At 45.5% G+C, this 23,407-nt stretch overlaps 1 protein-coding gene across 1 annotated transcript in view; it reads left to right on the top strand.

Moving 5' to 3' along the window:
• LOC138263236 (transmembrane 9 superfamily member 2-like) overlaps positions 1-23,407 on the top strand; it is a 696,131-nt gene that overhangs the window by 312,433 nt on the left and 360,291 nt on the right. Inside the window, exons 8-9 of the mRNA XM_069212440.1 lie at positions 7,326-7,405; positions 22,295-22,403. Of these exons, the coding sequence (XP_069068541.1) occupies positions 7,326-7,405; positions 22,295-22,403 (189 nt within the window). The remainder of the gene's footprint in view (positions 1-7,325; positions 7,406-22,294; positions 22,404-23,407) is intronic.

The raw sequence follows: 23,407 nt of genomic DNA, 5'->3' as shown, positions 1-23,407 counted from the left end.
GAATCGGGTGCCTACGTTGCATGTTGTGGGTTGGGAAAAACTACCCAGAATTCAAGTTTCTATCATACATGGCAATGCGTACCCTACGACTACACAGAGGTGAACCAGGATTGCATTCCAATAAACTTGTAATACCGGCATCTCGACATCATGTGACAAATCTGCATTGGGTGATTGACACTGCGGACACACCCCCAGGGCATCTTCTCCATATATACCTTGAAGATATCTCATGTATAGGAGATTAAATTGTAAATATTTCAACTGTGTGTTAAGTGAAATTGTCTTGGGGCATTCTGTTCCGTTCCCTATTGGATATGTCATGTCCCAGAATATCTGTTCATCTATCCCTGAGGGTCTCCAATCGTTTCAGTCCCATGTCGTTGAGTGCCTTATATAACCACATCACCTGTTGCCGTGCTGAACCCAAGGGAAAATAGTAACTGGAGGACTGGGTGCTGCAGGGCTCCATCTGGCCTCGGAGGCTTTTGTAAGACCACACCAGTGTCTCGTTGTTGAGAAATTGACCACTAGGTAGGCCATAATGCTCTCATAGCTCCTCCCTCTGCAGGAGGGAGCCAACTGCAAAGCAATCACCTACTGTGGTCACACCGGCTGAGGACCAGGCTCGAAGCTGGGCTGCAGTGAAGCATCTAATCTGTGTTCCAATGGGGCAGTCTAACCAGTGGTATAGCTGGTGCATACAATGGAACCCTATCGGTCCTCACGGTACCTAGGTGCCAACTGTGTAAAGCTACCTCCAACAAAATGCTCTGCCAAAGTATCCGCACCTCTTGGCAAGTAGGAGTCTCTGATGTGGTACCAGTCCTAGAGAGTCTAAGACGTCCTGGTGAGCGTCATCTAGCAACCTGCATACCTACTGTAGTTTCGCTGCTATATAATACAGTTCAAAATCGGGAACCCTAAGGCCCCTTTGCACAGGCAGGCTCTTCAGCACCCGACGAACACCCTATGTCTGCCTCCGTCCCATATCAGCTCCCAAAGCAGACCATCTAACTGTCAGAACCATGTCCTGGGGATCTTAGCTGGGAGGTTGGTGAAGAAGTATAGCAACCGTGGGAGCATCACCACCTTGGAGATGGACACTCAGGCCATCAGTGACAGGTGCCGAGATCTCCAGAAGGTAACACAGGATCACAAGGATCGCACCATTTTTTCCAGGTTCCGCTCCTTCATACCATCAAGTTGATGATACACCTGAATGACCAGATATTTAAATGCCGCCAGTGACCAAGTAAGTCCTACTGGGAGGTCCATTGATTCCGGAGTCTACTGATGAAAATAGGCATGTTTTTAATCTATTAACCGTCAGCCCCAGTATCCTCCTAAAGTTGTTCAAATGCCTGATCGCCTTGCCTGTCCCTGTGGAATCTCTGTACAGATAAAAGATGAGGTTGTCTGCGTAGAGAGAAATAATAAGCTCACAGCTGTCTGTCACTATGCTGCCCGTCTTCCCTGTCTCCTAAAGTATTCTGCCAGTGGCTGAATGGCTAGCACAAAGAGCAGGGGCGACAGTAAGCAACACTGGCTGGTGCCCCAATAGACTGCATAAGATGCAGAGATTGTGGTGCCAGTCTTAACTTGCGCCATTGGTCACGTATATAGTAGGATTACCCATTCGATCCAGGCCTTGCCCATACCCAGCTTGCGCATAACCTCTGTCAGGTAGTCCCCTCTTACCGAGTTGAACGTTTTTTTCAAGATCTACCAACACAGTTGGTGGGCCTGGTAGATTCTGGACTTCAGGATGGTATAGGAGGTGGTACAATCTCCTAAGATTAAGGGACGTGTTATGGAGAAAAATAAAACCATTCTAGTTTCTATGAATCAGACCCGACGTGGGGAAGCAACTTGGTAGCAAGGGTTTTGCTCAAGAATCGAAATTAAGCATAAACAATGGGCAAAGGCAGTAACCAGCGCCCCAGGCTTTTTAGTCTTGGGGAGAGGAATGACAGTCTTGCTGTGGGTTGTATCCTGTAGGCAGTCCACTTTCAAGGATTCAGTGTAGAGCGTCAGCCAATAAGTCCACGTATGTTGCATAAACCTCTGCTGGCACTCCATCTGGGCCAGGGGTCTTGCCTGTGGCCATGTCTTTAATAGTCTTCTGTTTTGCTTTCACTAATGACCCAGCTGACAAAAATCTCTGGAATGCACTTAGTTCAAGGAAGACATGTGTTATTACTTCCCCACGAGTTTCCTAAAAAGAGATTAGTAGGTCGAAAGCGCACATTTAAAAATATATGACCGCATTGAAAGGAAAATATATCACAACAATGAAAGGAAAATATATCAAAATGATTCTCAACTGCAACGTACACATCAAATATAAGTGATTATTATTTTCTTTGCAATTGTGCTATAATACAAAGTAAAAATTCATCACCATAGGGCCCGCCAAGCTCTTCATCTTTCTCATGCCAGCAAGAAGATGACCCCATTCAACTGCAAGAAAGAGATATCCACCCTCACAGGACAACTGTCAGGCATTTGACGTCCAATCCTGACTGAGGTCTTGGAAATTACCTCGCTACTGAGCAGGGCCACCTTTATATACCTTTAAAAAACCGAAAGGGCTTCCTGGGGAAAACCCCTCCTCACAGATGGAAATATTCAAACATGCTGGTTATTGTAGGTCAGAGTTGGAAGAAAAACATTGAAAACTGGCCAACATTTCAAGGCTGTCCTCCCAAGGCCGAACTGTTCCCTGCACTGAAGAAAACAAAAAAATATTACTTTCTTATCATGCTGAGTGACTAACTGTTCGTGTTCGGTGAGAAAGAAATGTGAAAAAACAAGCTTAGTTTACCATGTGGAAAAACAAAGCTCAACTGCAATGTCTAATGCCACGATAAAGCCAATAGTCAGCTACACTGAATACAAAATTTAATCTGCAACTGGTGAACACTGAACAACTAATTTGCAACGTGGTGCAACACAAAGTCAGTGGTCAAACATATGTATTTTTAATACACCTGCCCAATCTCATGGGCAGTCACTGAGCCCCTTGTGCTTTCCTGTGTCTCACACGTCAATGTAAGGAGGGGGCTGCTATCCAAGAATGCTGGTAAGGAATTGTCTGGGATGGCTGCTGGACAGCTTTAACCCATATTAACACTCCCCGGACATATGCAAAATAGGAGGTAACGTATATTTGCCCACACCATCTGCAGCATAGGCGGTCCACCTCAAATCCCCTTGTCTGAGTCTCTTGTAGCATGGCAATATGTACCTCCTCGCATCTCAAATATCCGTAGATGTTATGTCTCTTGATGGCAGATCCCAGTCCCCTCACATTCCAGGACATAAACCTCAGTTCTGTATTCCGGTTGGTCAAAGTAAAATGTGTATTACCTGTACTCCCCGTCTATTCCCCATCGATGGCCAATGCACCGCCCTCCAGCAATAGCTTCCCAGAGACATAAAAGAATACATGCCCTAACAGTAAACTCCCCTTTCCCAGAGCCGCACTGCAACAACCGGCTGCCTAAATCTGTAGTAACCAGGACACAGAGTTAAAAGCTGGGCTCCACACAACCACTATTGGGAATTAAGTGGTAGAGTACTGGGGAGGATGAACCAAGGGTCAAGTATGCGTGCCAGCCAATTGTGTCACGGCCAACAGGGTCCGATCTGAACTATACTCCAGCAGGTTACGTAATCGTAGCATAATTTTTCAGCAGTGCTGGCCCCCTCCCAGTGCCACTAACATTGCATGGGGAAGTGCTGAATAGAAGCAGCTTCACCAAGAAATGCAGTTCCAGGGGCCCACCGACTACATCCAGGAACTCAGTTTCTAAGCTGTTGCTCTGCAATGTCAAATCAGTTCCTCTACTGATTGCGGGGTCACTGCCGGCATGTCTCCATGTGCCAAGAAACATCCCTCTAATTAAGAATACATTAACTGATTGCCATACTGAGAGCCCAGATCTGACTCTGATCCTCTCCGTGCCACAATTTCTGCTGCTGACTGTAGGGCAGCCACCCATTCTTGCTCCGCCTCTGATCTAGTCTGTTTCTTGATGGCAGCACTGCTCCTGGGTTTCTGGGATTTCTTCCTTGATCTATGCGTGTTCTCCATCCTCTCAGCCCGAGGGTCTGCTGGGGGTGACCCTATTTTATGTGTATGTAGCCAGTACAATGCTGCCTTAGGGTCTTCACAGAAACGGGTTTTGCGATCTAGAATGATCTTCACTTTTGTTGGGAACATTAGGGAGTATTGAATCCCCTCTTGGATGAGTGCCCGTTTCACTTTTGTATGAGAGGCCCTTTTTGACTGAATAGCAGCAGTATAGTCCAGGAATAACGCTACTTTGTCGCTCTCACTGATGTATGGGCCATCTTCTCTCTCCCTCTTTAGAAGGGTTATATCTGTCCTGATAATGAAGGTTTGCCACCACTGGGCGGGGGTGGTTAGCCAGGGGCCGGCGGCCGGGCACACACTCCATGCCCCCATTCGAGGGCGAAGATCTGTCTCAGATGGTTTGGGGCTACCTCTGTCTGGAGCCATTTCTAGAGGTTTACCTTCAGTGCCCTCTGGTAGGCCCACTATGCGGACGTTTTTATGTCAGTTACGGCCTTCTGAGTCTTTGGTCCTGTATTCTAAAGTGTGTACTCTGTCTCTTTGCGCCGCCACTTGTTGTCGCAAGTCAGCCTGCAACGGTTGCACTTCTCCCAGCCCTACCTGTAGTTACTTCACCCTGTATGCTAATGTGTGATGTTCTGCTCTCAAAAGGCCTAGTCCCACTGAAATAGTTACAATATCTTACTGTAATGTGGCCTTCGTGCCGGCATAAAATCCTATCAAATTGTAGCTGCAGTGGCGGGGCCACCCCTTCTGTGTCCCCAGTGTCTCCCCATTCGATCCAATCCGGCTCCGGTGCCCCCACTATGGTATCAGTCTGTTTGGTCTTAAGTTTCCCCATAACTGTCTAGTAGCCCACCAGTGACCATGGCTCCAGCTGCACAGGTAGGCAGTCCTGTTGAGGCAGGTTCGGCACCACCCACTGCCTATTGATATATGGTTGTCCCACGGGTAATGTCTTCGCTTAAAATCAGTTAATTCCTTATAGAAACAACATTCAGTGTTTGCCATTGGGGGGGGGGGGGCGGGGGACTCCTTCTGCATTCAGAGGCTGTACACTTTTGTCCCAAGGTGGTCCCTGAGGCCTTATGCCACGTGAAAAAAGGTACACTCGCATCGCCAAGCAGAGTTATCACTGGAGCCCAGGCACACATTCCGATAGTTGCCACTGCCTTTATTCTCCCAGCTCAACCCTTACTCTCTCTCCTCTCACCTTGCCACGGTGTTCCCAGAGTTTGAGGTCACATGGGTTGAGTACCAGCAACTCCGCCAGGCCCCCTCGCCCAGCGCTGCTGCAGTCAGGACAGCCAGGGGGCTGTGCAGTCTTTCAATCTGCTCTCCACTCTAGCCAGCCGGCACAGTCTTTTACCACGCATTCAGCAGCCACAGCAAACAGGTAAAGCAGGCCACGCTGCAACCCCCACCAGCGAGACAATGTTTGTTCCCCTTGCGGGCGTGTACTCCTGAGCCCCCTCATGTCAGGCCTGCAGGTGCTGCTCACTGGGGGGTAGGTTCAGTCCGATCCCCCACAGGGAGCGTGGGGTTTCTGTTCAGGGGAAACTACCACTCTCCAACCGGGAGGGCTCAATGGCAGCCGCAGCTCAGGCCGAGCCAATCCACTGTCTCTGCTTGCCGCCTCCTGTTGCAGATGCTCCTCATAATGCAGCCCAGTGCAGTGCCGTCATTGCTTTTTCTGGGTTGGATGGGCCCCCGGCGTAGCGATTTTGCAGTAGAAGTAAGTCAGAGCAGAGTGGTAAGATTACGTGTCTGCCATGATGACTGGCTGGCCACGCCCCCCCCCCCATTGGCCCATCCAATGGAGAAGGAAGTGATGGCCTGTGGTGACACAGTTTTTGAACTGTTTCTAGGTCATCCGCTATATTGTGACCCCTGGGCCCTCAAGCAGGCCAACTAAAAGGAGGTTACTCTGATGCGATCCGTCCTCTGTGTCTGCTGCCTAGCTCTTCACAAAGCAGACCTGCTCTGCTAAATTTCATATTTGCTGCTGGAGATCTGTAGTTGTGGGTTGCAGTTCAAGTGTCTTCTCAGACTGGGTTGCGCTTTTTGCAAGTTTCTGGTAATCAAGTTCTTAATCCGCTTACATCAATGGCCACCTTATCTACTTTTGTCTCAAAGGAGATCGTTGATGTTTATATGGCCTGAGGTAGGGGCATCATGTTTGTCAGAGTTTATAGCTGATGTGCTAGGCACGACAACTTCTTCTACTGGGCATAGCAACTTTGATTGGCTTAGTTCTGCCCATCCCTAGAGCTGTAGCTATCCAGTATTGGTGTGCTTGTTGTATAGTCAGCAGAAGATCAGGTAGTAGGAGAGTCATGACTAAAAATTGTAAAAAGCTATGTCAGCGCTTGCCATATCATAGTGCCTTTTAAAAAAAAAAAAACTTTAAGCCATGTTGCGCAGCAGCCGCACTGCAGTGCAACATGTCTAACAAAACAAAAAAATCACAAAGCCAGTAGTTTCCATAGGCGCGACCTATTGCTTTTCACATAGTTTGTTGGGATCTACACCTGTAAATACCAGGAAGTGGGGCAGTGGTCTGGGGAAATATGTCCAGTGGGTTCCTAAACTGGTTGGTGGATTAGGTTTCAGCATAGCTGATTTTCTACCCTCATGCTAGTTGCTAATCCCATTGATCCAAATGTAAGGACCACTCTGATTGATCATCTGTATTTGCGTTTTTCCCCTGTTGTGGTATGTATTTCTATCTGTGCACAAGACTAAATAAATTGATAATCTAACTGCTTTCTGTAATTGGCAGATGGGACAATTCATGTAACCTTCTCTGTAAACCTTAAAACCCATAAAACATGAAAAGTAATGACTCCCTCTGTGTGCTGTTGTGAAATGTAAAATAGGATTTAATCTAAAAGTGGCAGAAAATTGGGAATTTGATGCCACTGGCAATTAAAATGGCATACATTTCTCTTTTGTTTCCCATTCTACAAAGCTCCACTTTGCCCCAATGGCAGTTAGCTTAAAAAAAATAAAAAGATTAAGATGGCAGCAGTTGATATTTTATGAAGATATGAAATAACACTTTTTGGGTAGGATGTATATAAGTTTTTATTAATAATGTATTTCCCATGCCTCTGCCAATACTAACGATATTTAGAGTAGTGTAACTCTTTTGTAATGTTTTGTTAAACATCTTGTTGTGTTATAGTTAATAATTGGGATTTATCTTTCCCTTCTTCCGTAGAAAGATAACAGCATTAAGTGGGCTTCCAGATGGGACTATATTTTGGAAAGCTTGCCACAGACAAATATCCAGTGGTTTAGGTAAGTGTAAGTTATTTATTGTGCTCTTTGAAAAAAGACTGTACATTTTAGAAGCATTTCTGTTGCATTTTGTGACATTCTTTGAAGGGACTCAGTTTTTGAAGCACTGCCGTTATACAGACCAGGTAAAGACTTGAACATGAATACAAGCTGCCGGTGTAGATGGGATTACCCACCAAATTAGGCCAGAGAATGCTGCCACATGGCCATTTGTTAAGAAAAAATGATTGCTAGGTAAAATTACAGGACTAAGATGTGTAATCCATCCAGCGCTTCTAAGATGATGGTCTTATTTTGGGTACTCCAGCAGTGTCTTTTGTCTCTAAGTCCATATTTTACTGAACGAGATTGGATTGAGCTCATGGTTTATCAGCCTAAACCTTTCAAGATCTGAGGTACATTTTTTTCCCCCCTTATTTATAAACCGTGTCTGAATCCTCCCAGGCAAGGACTGTCTTCAAACCTTTTGAGGACTGTGCAGCCAGCCAGGAACGTTTACAATGAAGACTCTCATATAAAGTGTATTTCTACCTCTATAAACTGGGCCATAAACCTAAGGTCTCTTAGATTTGTCCCACCCTCAGCAGCAGCACTCTAAAAGACAGAGAGGGCCAGCTGCTATTTTTTCTGAATGCCAAATCCCCTGGGCCATAATCGTAAAAAAGCGATTTAAATATCAAATTCCTAAGGAGCTTTACAGCCTTCACGAACATCTTCAGAGACATCCTCTGTCCCTTTCCTGAAGGGACAGACTTCTGGTTGATCTAATGTGGTCCTATCACAATGAAAGTGTGCCCCTACCTTGTATGTGTTCTGATGGGTAGTTATGTGAGAGACCCTGGGAATCTCTTAAATTATTTTCAAGGATCCACCCATGGCATTCTTCAACATCGGATAAGGAAAACAGCAGAGGAACACGCAGGCATTTGTAAGCAAAAAAATCTCTTGGGAATAAATGCTGTGCTTACATACTGCCTCGGGCCTGCCCACTCACACTAGGTGCAGTGGGAGAGGATCCGATGATGAAGCATGCAATGAGTGGTACCTTTTGAGTGTGAGGATCCTTACAAATACTTTTTAAGGTAGGAGCAATCCCTCATTGTGATAGGATTGATGTACTTTGGAAGCAGAGGGCATCTTATTGAATTGCTTCTCTCTCCCTCTTAGTGTAAATGTATCTAATGTGGTACCATCTACCTCAAAAGCCTCACCATCGAAAAGGACATTTGAAAAGAACATGAAAGTTGCCTCCTCCAGCGTAGTCCATCTAGTAAGATGCTACTACAAACATTGTCTTGTTCGCCATCTATGGAAGACTCCATTTAATGACATGGCTTCATTTTTTTGATAAGCTAACTGATGGTTGTAGGGAACAAGCCAAGGCTATCCTGCTAGAGGGGAAATTATTCAGCTTATTTATAGATGCATCCCTTGACTGCTTCAATATGTCCCTCAGATAGGTAGCAACAGGTGCCATATTGAGAACATCTTGTTTCTCAGTTCTAATTTCAGACCTGTGGTCCAGTCAAGGGTAATCGATATGTCTTTTGATGGAGAAAACCTTTTTGGTAAACGTGGACAGTGCTCTTCAGACAATCAAGACCGGTACATATACAGCCAAGTCTCAGATTTCAGTAAAGGAGACAACAATACTGCTTTTATAGAAGGCATCATTCTAGCCAGAGATCTTTTCACATAGGAAACTATTCTCCCTTTTATCGCTGTAGGCTGGGCTATTATTCATAGGAACAAAACACCACTCCATCTAACGGGTAACATTCAGGAGGCAGGCAACATAGAAAGTAGAGGGGCTCACCTGACCAGGGCCAAGAAAGAAGCTCTCAAACTGGACTCCAAATACGTCCTACCATGCTCATTTCAAGTGCAGGGCATGACCAACCAGCAAAGCTGTTCAGTTTTTCAAAGTGGCTTCACTTTCTTCATCTAAACATGGAGCTTTTTCGGGAAATGGCCCGGGTTGCCAAAGGTACGAGATGACAGTTCTTGACTATTTTATTAAAAAATTTTCATTCAAACAGGAGGTGACTTCTTATCTCAAATGTTATTTATTTTCATGTGTCCAAGCCCAGTTGTTATAGATAGTTATCAAATATCTTTATTCATTGGTCTTACTGTTTGGTTATTATAACGTACTGGGAACTAAAGAACAGTCTCCTTCACATCTGCAGTATTTGATTTTTAAATCTGTCAGCCTTGTTGTCTTCCCCCAGACATTTTGCTTTACTCCTCTATTTTTGCTGATCTTGTTTTTTTGCCTTTTTTGGCTTTGGGACGCTATGCAGTTTCACTGCTAGCTAGTGCTAAAGTATGTGGGTGTGCTCACTCCCTAAAACATGGTAATATTGGCTCACACCCAAATGGCAGATTTAATTTACTTTTAAGTTGATAGTAAAGTGGTACGACATGTACCCAGGCCCTGTAAATTAAATGATATTAGTGGGCCTGCAGCACTCATTGTGCCACCCACCTAAGTAGCCCTTTAAACATGTCTCGGGCCTGCCATTGCAGCCTGTGGGTGCAGTTGTGAACTGCCATTTCTACCAAGCAAAATAAACCCTTTCTCTGCCTAAACCTTTCTTTTTAGTAGATATTAGTCACCTCTAGGTTTGGTTCTAAACAGCCCACAGGGCAGGGTAAAGTGTATTTACAAAGCTGAACATGTACATTTAAACATGTCCTGTTAGTGAACAACTCTTAAATGTTTTCCACTACTGCAGGGCCTGCCTCTTGCGCTACCTCATTACATTAAATAATTGATAACATTCAATTGGGAGCAGGTAGAAATGTTAGGTTTGGGGTCTAAACAACTAACTTAAACCCATCCTTAATGGTAAAGTTTGATTTTAAGTTTAATTGTGAAAATGCCAGTTTTAAAAAGTTGGCATTTTCTTTTTCAGACTATTTAGTGCCTGCAGCCTATATCTTGGGTCACATGACTAGGTGTAGATCGCATTTGGTCTCTATGTATTACTCCCAGACATTGAGAAAAAAAGAGGAATAGATGTTGATGGGATGGGCCGTATATAGAGGGCAGGAGCTCTTGACTACCACACATGCACACCAGAAAGTCCCTTTCTCATGCACATCATAAAGGCCCCTTCTCAACACACTCACAAAAGGTTTCACACTAGCATTCTGAGCTTTGAGGCAAGCTGGGGGTCAGGGCAGGGAGGCAGTGAACTCCAAACACCTCCGGGGTGGAAACATCCAAAGCCTTTTCATACTTCAAAGGTGGCACCAAGTAGAAGTATAAGACCTTCAAACCTAACTATTCAGTACACTTCTGGACCTGCGGAAGACTCTGAAGGACTTCTGTGCTGCTCTGTTGCAAGAAGAACTGCTGCCTGAGTGAAAAAGACTTAACATGCATCTTGACCCCAGGACCACCAGAGTGACTCCAAGAGCTAGTTGACTGGCCTCCTGATCTGAGCCGCAGGGGCAGAAAAGGCTCCAACCACCTTGAACCCAGCACCAGGGCTCTGTCTACTGTGAGTCTTATTCCCCCCCGCCTTAGTGGTGCTACCCTAGTTCTGGGTCCTTGGAAGTGGGCCTGAAGGTGCTCTTCCAGGCCAGCTGTGTTCTTGTGGGCAGAACTGACACGAGCAACACACTTCCTTGCAGCTTTGCATCAGAACCGCTGCTGCACATACCCGATGCTGGATCTCGTAGTGCCTCAGAACCGGTGCTGTACGATGCATCTCCTACGCAGGACTTCTCGACACTAGCCTTCGCTGACTGTACCCTCGATGATGCAGGAACTTGCATCACAAGAGTTGTCGATGGCTTCATGAGGACCACTGCCGCACGATGCATCCTTGACGCAGGACCTTGCATCGCCGGCTGCAGGTTATCGGAACTGCTGTTGCACAACACATCCTTAAAGCGAGATCTCGCAAAGCTGTGTAACCAGGATTTGAGATACTTTGCTCAGTGGGCTTAACTTAGTTCCCGTATCTGGTTTGCGCTCATTCGTGATCGGCTTGAACTTGTGACTTTCTCCCCGTCTGGTGCAACCGGATAACCAAAGATGGTACTTTTTTACTTCTAACCACTGTTTTTTATCTAAATCCTTAAAATCTACGGATCTATTGATTGGATTTTTGTAGTTTTGGTCTCAATTTTTTTTTTCTTCTCTAAATTGTGTGATTTTGTTGTTGTCTTTTCACATTTGTACCTTAAGCACAGGTTCATTTGACAGATCTGGAGCTTCTCTTCTCTGAGACTGCTTTTTTGATTTTTCACCAACCAAATTCCTATGGTGTGCAAAGGTCATCTGTAGAAATCTGGCTCTCTATATGGTGGACTGGAAAGAAGCACAGCGGGTGCAGTCCAGGACAAGCAATCTGTGCTCAGGATGTAGGTGCACCTTTGGTCCTCTTCACCAGGGCCCAGGAGGGACAGCTGTAGGGGTATCCTTTGGGGTCAGGTTTCCTTGTCCAGGAGCACTTGCGGATGGGTGGGGGAGGGGAGTCCTGTTGTCTGAGAGTGCAGGCTTTGTTGTGGAGTCTAGAAGCGGTGAAACCACATTGGACTGAAGCTTATGAGAGCTGGGGGACGTAGTTTATGTCAGGTCCACTTCAACTCGGGCCAGGATAGTTGCTTGAGGCATCTGGTTTCTCTCACCACAGAAGCTGCAGGAGAGGGGGCCTGCATGCACAGGCTACAGGTGACTTCAGGAAGCCCAGGAGACTCTGGACATCTGGGCCACCTTGTTTGCACTGGTGGTCCGCTTCACCTCGGGTCGTGGACAGTGGGAGCAATGGTGACTTCAGGTGTCGGCTCTTCACGGTTCCAGGGGCTGCAGGATCCTTTCTTTGTAGTTGGTTGGGGAGCAGGTCTGATACTTAGGGGAGTCTTGAGTCTGCTGAAGGCAAGCAGTCTTCCTGGGTTTCTGTAGGTTCAGCTGCAGGACGAGCCGTCTTCTGGTGCAGAGTCTGTCGAGGAATGCAGAAAGACCGGCGGGTTGGTACCAGGTCAGCTGCTTCTTCTCCTTATCTGCTGGTGCGTCTCTTTTTTTGTCTTTTTCTTCTTAAGTCATCAGGATCTGAGGTCTGGGTTTCTGGTGTGGCACCTAAATACTTCATTTAGGGGCGTTACAGGGAGTGCCAGTTGTCAGCCAATGGGTTGCCCACCTTTAGGGTGACTACACCCCTTCTGTGACCACTGCCGTTGGGAAGTGGGCATAACCCTGGCCCTAATCGCCTAATTCCTCCCAAACCAAGATGGAGGAATTTAAAAAGTAGTATACTTCAGCTCGTCGCCCTTAGGGGTGGAACTGGCATGAAGTAGACACACCTCCTAATTTGTCTAAGTTTCCTGCTTATTCTTCTGACAAATGGGGTCGGGATGGGGGGTTGGTCATTCTGCCGTTTGGAGAGATATGGGTCACATTACAAAGATGGCTAGACCTTTGAAGCTTCCCACCCTGTAATGCACATCCTGCCTGGTGGAGGTGCTAACACCCCCGCTTTTTGTCTCTGGCCTCCAAGAGCGCTGGCTCTCAAATTGGGGAGGGGGATCAGAAACATGGCTAGGGTGGCTGAACTGGTCAGGATCAGTCGGTTAACATACTAATAGTTCGTAGGTTTTCAGGGGGCACCTCTAAGGTGCCATCTGGGTGCAGGTATTGGTGAGTACAACACTGGCATCAGTGTGGCTTACAAATAGGGATGTTTGGTATCAAGCATCTCATATCTTCATTGAAGCCATCATGTAGCTGGGGAACTTTTTGTGACCAGTGTCCAGCACATATTTGAAATGGCTTCCCTGTTCACTTACTATGTCTGAGAATCGACAAAGACTTAGCAGGAGCTTATCTGCTTGTACAGATATGCCGTCACAGATAATATAATGGATCCTGTCTTATGGCTGTAAGGCCTGCTAGAGGGGTGACTTACATAGGTTATATGCAGTGTAAGGGGAGATGACACACAGGCTGTGTGCCATGTCGTGTTTTCACCATTTATCTGTACCAAAACATGCAGCCTGTCATGTGCATGGTCAAGGGTCCCTTAAGGTGGCACAATTTCTGCTGCAGCCCTTAGGGACCCTCTTTAGTGCCCCAGGCACCAGGAGTATCATTTACTAGGGACTTACAAAGGGTAGTAAAGGTTTTGCCATATAGGGAAACAACTGTATAGTTTTAGAGAAAAGAGATTTGGCACTGGGGACCTGGCTACCAGGAACCCAGTGCACCTTCAGTCACAATTACATCAGATACCGGGCAAAGAGTGGGGCTGACCATGGCAAAAAGGGTGCCTTCCTACAATGTCACTCCCCAATATGACAGGTTTTAAACCATGTGAGGACTTTTGTTAACAGATGTCTGACAGATCCCCACCAGGTTTACCTGTGGTGTCTGGGACTGGACCACAACTCCAAAACCTAAGGAAATTGCACACTGATAAACCCCAAGGCCATCAGGGAACTCTAGGTGAAACTTTGTTGTCCAGCACAAAAAGATGCAGCTCTGGGACCGTTCCAAGTAACACTCAGTCTAAGGCTCAATCCCATTCCCAAGTCGATGGGCTGCTCTAGAGTCTGGTGTTTGTCCCAACTTATTTCCTCTGGCAAGCACAAAAACATATGAAGTTGAAGCTGAATTCCACTCGTTCACTACATTCCCACTCTAGGGACGAAGTGCATGGGCAGCGCCGGCAATCCTGTGCCCGAACTTGGCAGACTTTGGAGCTTATTCTGCAGCTTGCTCTGGCACAGCTCAAGTTTCTGCGGTCTTCAGCCACTCTATGCAAGATCCAAGAGTTCTAAGCATCTATGCTATTGAGATCTTCACCAGCTCCCTCTGGTGTACCTCAAGGCTCACTGAGCCAAGAGGCCTTCCATCTGCATTTTTTCGCTAGCAGGTTTACAGTGTGCGCAGCTTTCCCCTGTGAGCCACTTGGCACCCATGACTAAGCCAAGCCCAGTACATCAACACTGACTTTGCCATCCGAAAAGGTGGCCCAGATTGTTCTCTCAGATGCCAACTTTGACTGACATCCCAACCGAATCAGATCGAGTTTTCAGCACTCAGTTTACCACAAGGCAGGCAACAGTCTATACACTCCCTTTTGGAGATGGACTCTGATAATGATTATGACAACGGTGATGAATTTTCTTAACCCTATTCTGATAACAATTGATATGAGCTCTTGAAAAAAAGGTAGTGGGCTAAATACTTTCCGAAAGATAGCCCTTTTCTCTCCTCCTGGCCTGGCCATGGAAAAATCTGCCTCCTACGTCATGGTTATGCGTATGGTGGCTGAAGCCCTTGACCTCCACCATGGAGGTAAAAACTAATGGCTTGACCAAAGTCCTGCAGCCTCTCCAGACTGCTTCTGAGCCTTTCCCTTCCTACAATGAATCATTGATGGATACCTTTCTGGGGGCCAGGGCTAACCCTTTTTCTGACCCGCCAGTTAACCTGCAAATTGACAGATGCTATTGTCTTGCTCCAGGTGACTCGGCGTTTGTCATACCAACTCTCTCCAGAGAGTCTTACGGTCCAAGCCGGACCAACCCTAACAATTTTCACACCACTCCATGTGTCAGAAAATCCAAGAGATTGGAGACTTTCAGGAAACTCTTATTTTCTTCAGTCAGTTTGGACCTGCGATCAATCAATGCATTCTGTTTGTTGGGCCGCTATACTTGTGTCTTTTGGGACTCTCTGACACAAGTCCTTTTCCGTTTTCCGGAAGACCTTCGTCCTGTTCTTTTACAGGCAACTTAGGGTAGTTGTGATGCAGCCAAGTTCACAAATTGCTGGGCTTAGACACCACTGCCTCAGTTGGGCAGGCCATAGGCACCAGATTTGCCATGCGTGGCTGCGATCAGTTGGATGTTCAGACTAATGCCAGTCCTCCCTGATGGACATGCCGTTCGATGGGACTCGCTTGTTTAGGGACAAGGTCTGCTCTTTAATTTTTTCCTCTGGATGAGGCACTCCTTACCTTCAGCCTGTCCCACCCCAGCAGAGAACCCAGTTTAGCGGGATGCCCCCACAACCAAGGTCACCCTGCCTCTCAGTCCACAGCTCCTGCCCTCCCCTCCTTTCAGCAGTCCCACCTGCTAAAGCACTCTATTGTACCCTTAAAAGGTCACAGCCACCCGGGAGGTGGAATCCACTGATTCTCTCTGGGTTGGCAACCGATCACATTGGAAGGGTGGATTCTCCATATTGTTCGCAAAGGCTACCCCTTACTCTTCCTTTCATTCTCCTCAGACCTTCCACCATCTGCCCCAATGACTGGTGGGGGGGGCCATCTCTCCAAAGTGGATATATAGAGGGTGCCAGTGCCAGATGTAGGGCATGGTTGTTATTTTATTGTTACTTTCTGGAGCCCAATAAGGACAGAGGTGCTCTGCCTTTTCGAGATCTGCACCCTCTCAACGCTTTCCTCCAGAATGAGAAATTCAAAATGCTCCACCTGGCATAGGTGTTGTCTGCCCTCAACCCTGGAGACCGTAAGGTGGAGTTGTAGCTGTAAGACTCCTATTTCCATAGCCCTGTCCTGCCGACCCATTGATGCTACCTGTGGTTCATGGTGGGAGAGGAGGATTTTCAGTTTGCCTTGGTCCCCTTTAGTCTCACCAGTGCCCCTCTGGTGTTAAGGGAAGTGACATTGGTGGTGGCAGCCCACCTTAGAAGTTCAAGAGTTCCAGTCTTCCCCTGCTTCGATGGCTGGCTGGTGAAGGCAGACTCACCCTACGCAGTCGTCAAGTACCTCCAGACTACGATGAACCTCCAGTCATTTTTGGAGTTCCCTATAAACATGTCAGTCGCACCCCACTTCCCAGAAGCTCCCTTCATCTGAACTATTCTGGACATGGTTCAGTTTCTTGCCTTCCCCAGGAAAGGGTTCAGGGCTTTCAGGGTACAAACCTTATCTTTCAGCGTCAGTCCTGGATTTCAGTGAGGTTGACTCTGGGGCTGCTGGGACTGATGGCGTCCTGCATTTTGCTGGTCGAACACACCAGGTGGTATGTGCAAGCCCTCTACTGGGATCTGAAGTTCCAGTGGGCCCCACATCAAGGGGACCTCTCTGACCATGTCCAGATTTTGGAGGAGACTATGAAAGCTCTGCAGTGGTGGCTACTGGACCATGATTGGGTCTGCAGCAGACTCCTTTTCCTTTCCCACCCACAGCTGACCTTTGGCCTGTAGTGATCTCCTGGAGGTCAGAGGCATGGGGAACTGGCGCCCATGGGAAACTGGCGCCATATCAAACTTCCAGAACTGGGGCTCATCCACTTGGCAATAAAAGCCTTTCTGCCATCCCTCATAGGGAGCAGGCCTAAATATCATAAAAGTGTTAGTAGACCTGCAGGTCGAGTAGCTTGAATAATCAATCTAACCTAACTGTAATGTACTTGACCCGAAAACAGGTCTCAAATTGTGTGATACTAGACAAATATTGTATTTTACAGTCACCTTTTTCTTCATTCTCATATATGAGTGCACCTTGAAATATGAGTTCAGTATTTCGGCTGTAAAAAAAAAAAGTCCTTTTGTTTGACTAAATACACTAAATGTTTGCTCCAGGTAAAATAACATATAGGGTACACATGATCAATGCATGACTTGCCTCTTAGTTTACAAATAGCTTTGCCATCTGGGCAGGAGTGTTTCTCAGTTTTTTTAAAACACTCACTTTTAATAAATATATTACTAAAGCATGATGTGGTAGCGCACTGTTATTAAATGTCCAAAAAACTTCCCACTAACATGCAGCTTTACTGATGAAACGATATTGTGTATTAACAATAATCTGTGGAAATTGGGTTTCAGGAAACATTTATCATTAGCACATCACCAAGTAAAGTGTTCTCACTTTTTCCATCCTATTAAAATATTATTTTCATCACTCAGAAGTATACAAAATGGTCTTTCACAGCTACTGAAATATTTTGAAATGCTTGTATAGTTGACTTAGTTATATATTGTGTGTTTGGAAAAAACTGATACCAAAAGCCTTTCATTTTACACAGGTCAGACAGTTCACCTTTATAAAATCCTGGAACTCTGTAGTCACAAGGAAAAGTATTTGCACTGCAAGAAGACAAACTGACTTTTGACACCTGTCTCTGAACAGAGCAAATGTGACAAGAGTAAGATTTAAAGGCATCTTAATTTCTTATTCAGTTTCTGACTGAACAGAACACATGTTCTTTGTCCACTCGCCAGAAGGGTGGAGTAGGATTTAAAAATAGCTCGACCTCATAAAATAGAACTCACCCTCGTGAGTGGTCGAGTACATTTTTCAAGCCCCGAGGAGGCTGGGACAGGTGCTCACGAATCACACCACTACTATACGGTTCTGCAACGAATAGGGTCGATGGGGTCACGGACCCTGTGCTAGGAAGCCTTGTCCCTCAGACAAACTCAGACAGTTACACCCAGAGGTGGTGCAAGGTCTCTTTTGCAAATGGGGAGAACCTTGAATTGATCTGTTGACCACCACAGAGAATGCGCAATGTTACCACTTCTGCACAATGTAGTTTCTAAGGTGTCGGTCACTGGGAGATACGTTCTACCTCCAGTGAAACTCAGTAATCCTGTATACCTTTATGCCAATACCACTCCTGCCCCAGGTTTTCAAGAAGATCAGAACCCACCTGACCCAAGACATCCTAGTTTGTTCTGGACTGGGCATTGTCTTTTCCTGTGGCAAGGGGAAGCCAATAGAACAAATACTATTAACCTCTGTTGTTCTGCTGTCTTTCGCTGCATGTGCAACTTGAGCTAACCAACTGATGTGCAGTGCTGAAAACACTGAGGTTCTCAGTGTGGGATACAATTTTGACCTTAATTTAAAAGTTCACTGGCTAGAAGGAGCTTCCCCACCCAAGTAAAAACTGAAAAAAAGAAAAAACGTGGGGGTCAAATTTAACAAACATTTGTCCTTACATAATTAAATCAACTCAGTGGTGGGTATGTGCTTTGGCGTCTAGCATATAGTAAAGAAATTCCTTCACTTTCGTTCAGGTCCAGTAGGGATTACAGTGGGCTTGGCCTTAGTTGTGTTCAGACTGGACTATGCCAATGCTTATATACGCAGGCCTGCCACAGTATTTGGTGAGGAAACTACAGACTGTACAGAATGCTGCCAGAAGGATTGCTCTTAGTCTACCAAGAAGGGAGCATATTTCCCATCCCCCCCTCCCCCCCATTTTTGGAATTTACATTGGTTTCCTGTGAACAAGTGGATTTTATTCAAGACTTCCCTTCTGATGCATAGAGTGCTTCATCCCTCTGGGCCAGTCTACTTGTCCTCCTTCTGGGTTTTGCTGGAGCAAAAAGAAGGCAAGCTTTGCAGAATCATACCACGTCACTGTGTTCTGCCTTAAGATCAGCTATGCACTGAAAAGGCAGCAGCCTCCAGAAAGGCTGCACACCTGTTCAACCAGGGACAAGGCTTTCTACCAGTACGTTAGCATGCAGAGACCCTGTCCTAAACATATACAAGGCAGCTACGTCTGTGTCCCTCCACACGTCCACTGTTCAGTCAAGTCTGTCAAGCAGGGCACATTGGCACCATGGCCTGCATGTCTTTCTGGTTTTAGTCCATTCACAGACCCACCTCCAAATAGGTACTGTTTTTGTATCTATTCCAAAGGTAAGAAATTTGCAGCTTGAAGTCTTTATCAGAAGAACACATTACTTCCAGTTGGTAATCCTCTTTCTGGTAGAGACTGTCTTGCGGTAGATCCCTTACCGACCCTCCCCTCCTCACCGTTCTGTGACTGGACTCTACCTATTATTAAGATCCCAAGTCTATGAATCTGCACACTGGTCTATCAGTTTGCTTTTGGAGTTCCGCATCTGGGGATGCAGGCAGTCTAAAGAGCAACTGAAGTTGGTGCGTGGGAATGGTGTCTATATAGGCCCGCACTTTACTTCTGGAGCAGAACAGCTTCATGATGCCCTGTTCTGGCACGCAGTGGTACTTTGAAAATTGTTCCTAATCCAGTCTGACACCTCCGGAATATTCTATAGGTGAGGAATCTGCAGCTAGATAGTCTATAACAGAAGGAGAATTACTTAAGGTTAGTAATTTGCTCATTAATACCTCATACCAAATGGGTATGTTCAGCTTAGTGGCCCAAAACACACATGCATTTCTGAGAAATAAAACTCTGTAGGTTGTCACTCTTCTGTAAATGCAGGAATACATTATAAAAGTCTCTTCTTTGATTGTGCATTTGTGCCTAATATGCTTTGTGTGTTCATGTTGAAACGTACACATTAGACAGGGGACATTGTACCTGTGTAGTTATGGTTATCTTAGACGTTTTATTGAAAGGCATTTTTTGTTATGCTAATAACTTTGGTGCTGGTCTGCAAATCTGCAGGAAATTTTGCAAATAAAAGTTCACCCTCTTTGGATTCTTTTTGCCAAGTGTTGTCCAAATCCTCAAAGCTGGGGCCCTCCGAAAGGCTAGAGGGTGGGGGTATAAAAAGTGACATATTCTGCTTTAACTCCCTTACAATTCTTTGCTTCTTGATATAGAAGAAACGATTAAACTGAATTACACCAAACTTGGCATGAAAGTAGAATTTTACTCAAGGAGGTGCCTTAGCTTGTATTGGTTTAAAGCCGTTGAGTAGTAGTGAGAAATTGGCTACTTAAAAAGCTTTCCACTCTGGACATGAAACAGTACAATTTCAGAGCTACCTGGGATCCAGATAAAAAATTAGTCACTCTATTGGATTAGGAAACCTTTCATTATTGATTGCAGATTTGCAAAATCTTGCCACAGTCACAATCCCAGTTTATTATGACAGAAACATTTCTGCCATTACTTAATGCAGTGCACTGGGCACCATTTTTGAGAAAATAAAAACAAAAAGAGTATAAGGTTGCAGGGTGACCCTGTCCTGATCCTGAACCCCAGGCCCATGTAGATGGGAGCCCAAAGGGACCCCTGGCATTAAACTGAACATTAAAAAAAAAATGTTAATCATAGGATTCATGAATCCTGATGGATTAGCAAATACTAGACCCGCCTTGAGAATTGTAGACCTCAGGATTCCTGTGCTTTGCCAGCTTCCTCTATGCCTGACGTTTGGCCATGTGCTGTGGTCTAACCCAGCTGTACACGGCCTTCAGCATTGTGCAGCCATGGCTGAAAACCCAATGCTGATTTGGGCTCAATGACTCACAGAAGGCAGACTAGAATGCCTCCGGTGAGTGGGCCATGCTACAGGCCATTTGGCCAAATTATTATGTGCACTGTAAAAGGCGTACACCGCTGGAGTTAGATGATTGCAGCGGTTTAAGGACAGGAACTGGCTGTCATCCAACGGGTTGTGGACTAGCCTGGTGTGGAAAATGTACACATCAGGTGGAGAGCTTCTTGGTATTTGTTTCAGACTTGGCTGATTCACTGGGTCAGTCAACACATTCCGAATCTTGGGTATCTTGCTGTGAAGTGTTAGAATCCTGGTCAGTCTGGTGTTCCCCAACATCTTGATCATTTCCGTGCATGTCTTGCCTAGTGTCCCTGCCATGCTCCTGAGGTTAAGTGACTGGATCATATTGAGCTACAGATTTAGGCTGTGGCATATCTTGTGGTTTTAGATGTGATATGGGCCCTGGTTTCAAATCTGCCTGCAGTGTTTGTGATGGAATTAGTTGGTCCAGTGGTGGAGAAATAATCTGCTGCAAAAATCCTTCATCGTTGATTATAAAAAAGGCCATAGTGACCTATAACATTTGTATGTGAGGCGACTGTGGCTGATCGAGCTTTGTAGGCTGACCATGGTTCTTGAAATGCATATGGCTCTTCTTTGTGATCTGTATTCTCAGCAATAAATTGCATATTGGTCAGGCCCTGCAGGCAACCTCAGTTGCACATAGTTGTGTAAGTAGCCTCAAAGAAACTTTAATTCAAAGTTGTCAAGATTACCATAAGAGCACCCATGAGAGCTGCAAAACTGATACGCAGCGTACATACATTAGCTAGAGAAGACCAGGGGTTTGTCTGAGAGTCCAAAACCAATAAACCTCATTCTTACCACATTGAAACTTAGTCCATCATTGATCCTGGGTACGAGAAGCTTCCCCTGGAGAATAAAAAGAACTGGTTTACCTGAAGGCTAAATGGGGTTAATCTAAGAAAATTGAGTACTTATTGTAACAATTTTTGTTTTGTAATCAGCACTTTTCCTGATAAACGAGTTTGCATGTCTTTCGGTACAGCTCTTATAATGATACCTCGTGTATGGAAACAAGCAGTGTGACTTCATTTTGGTGTACAATCAACAAAATGTGGCAGATCGATAGTTCCCTGACAGTATAAGAAGTTTGATACCCGCTGTCCTGTTTTTTTGGTTTGTCAATTGCTAGAAGATTACAGCATTAAAAAAATTTTTAGTCGCTCGTTACAGATCAGAGCCACTGACTGGTGCACATGCAGTTCTTTGCTGATGCATCAAGTGCACTGACCAGTAGTGCCCGAGTGGGAAGGTAGCATAGTATTGGATATGTGCAGAGGTGAAGGTGTTTACTTGGGTTTAACCTTCATTATTGTCCTGTGGTAATTCTGCCATTCTTTTAATACATTTGCCAAAGGGGCATGGTTCTCTTCAGGGGAGAAGAAAGATACAGAGAAACCTATGCCGATTTGGGTATCATGTTATCAAAGTCAAGGACTTGAAAAGCTCTAGATAAGCACCCATTGAGGGGTAAAAAAAAAAACAGCATCTGGTGGAGGAAAATCGAACTAAAATTTAATGAAAATCTAGTTTATATTTGTTGTTTCTAATCAGAAATAATTTGTGTCGGCTGTATATAGGACTGTATACATATGTAGTAGTTTAATGACTGATGTAATTAAATTGTTTTTTTTTTGTTTTTTTTGCAGTATCACAAACTCTCTTGTAATTGTCCTCTTCCTGTCTGGCATGGTTGCTATGATAATGTTGCGAACACTTCATAGAGATATTGCAAGATATAATCAAATTGATTCTTCTGTGAGTAGTGCTGCCTTTTAAAAACTTTTTTGCAAGTTTACTGTCAAAAAGGGTTACTTACATGCTTAACATTTACTCTGCTTGCGCTAGCTTTCACTACTCCAAAGCACATTGCAGGGTTTCCATCTCATGAAGGGCTTTTGATGATGTCTAGTAGTGTGGCTCTGGATGCCTATTGTGTCTGACTGTGTATTTGTTTTTTTCATCTCTGTTAGAAATTGTGTCAAGTTGGCAGTGTTTTTCACCCTGTCCAGGTAGGGACCCACACTCTAGCCAGGATAAGGGAGCCACACAGCTAAGAGAACCTCTGCTCTCACCCCTTTGGTAGCTTGGCACAAGCTGTCAGGCTCATCTCAGAGGCAATATGTAAAGTATTTGTGTTGTCTCTCTTTCTCTCTCTCTCTCTCCCTCCCTCTCCCCCCCCAACATACACAAATAAAAGTACCACTTTTAAAAATTAAAAGTGGAAATTAGTCTCAATCCATAGGAATCAATGATTGTATGTTTTTAGCACGAAGTACCTGCAATGTTTAAAAAAACAAAGACGATGCTGGCCGCATGGGTGGTGAGGCGCTGTAAAGCAATGGGATGCGTTGATTCCTTTCTGCGCAGGGGTGGTGATGCCGTTGACTGTTTCCTCGCAGGAAAGGCGATGCATTGGTTTCCGGACACGCAGCCTCGGTTCCTTACTGTGGTATGGGGGTCAAAGAGAAATTGAAGACCCAGGAACGATGCATGGAAAATCCAGACACACTGTGTTGATGGAGTTGCGGGGAAACGGGACAGAAGCAGCAGGCCAGCACAACAAAGCAACAGGCAGAGTGGCAGTCCACCCTACAGCATCCAGCTCGTCTTCCTGGCTGAATGTCCTCAGTCCAGAAGTGTTTTAACTTTGTTGGGTCAGAGGGTCCAGTTCTGTCGGTGAAGTAGGCAAACTTCAAAGAGAATTCTTTGTAGTGCACAGGACCCTGCCTTTCCCTACCCTGACCCCAGACACTCCAGGG

The sequence above is a fragment of the Pleurodeles waltl genome, chromosome 2_1 (genome assembly GCF_031143425.1).
Source record: "Pleurodeles waltl isolate 20211129_DDA chromosome 2_1, aPleWal1.hap1.20221129, whole genome shotgun sequence".
In the NCBI taxonomy this organism is placed as follows: Eukaryota; Metazoa; Chordata; class Amphibia; order Caudata; family Salamandridae; genus Pleurodeles; species Pleurodeles waltl.
Note: the sequence above shows the minus strand (reverse complement) of the source record. Positions and strands in the feature narration are given on the sequence as shown.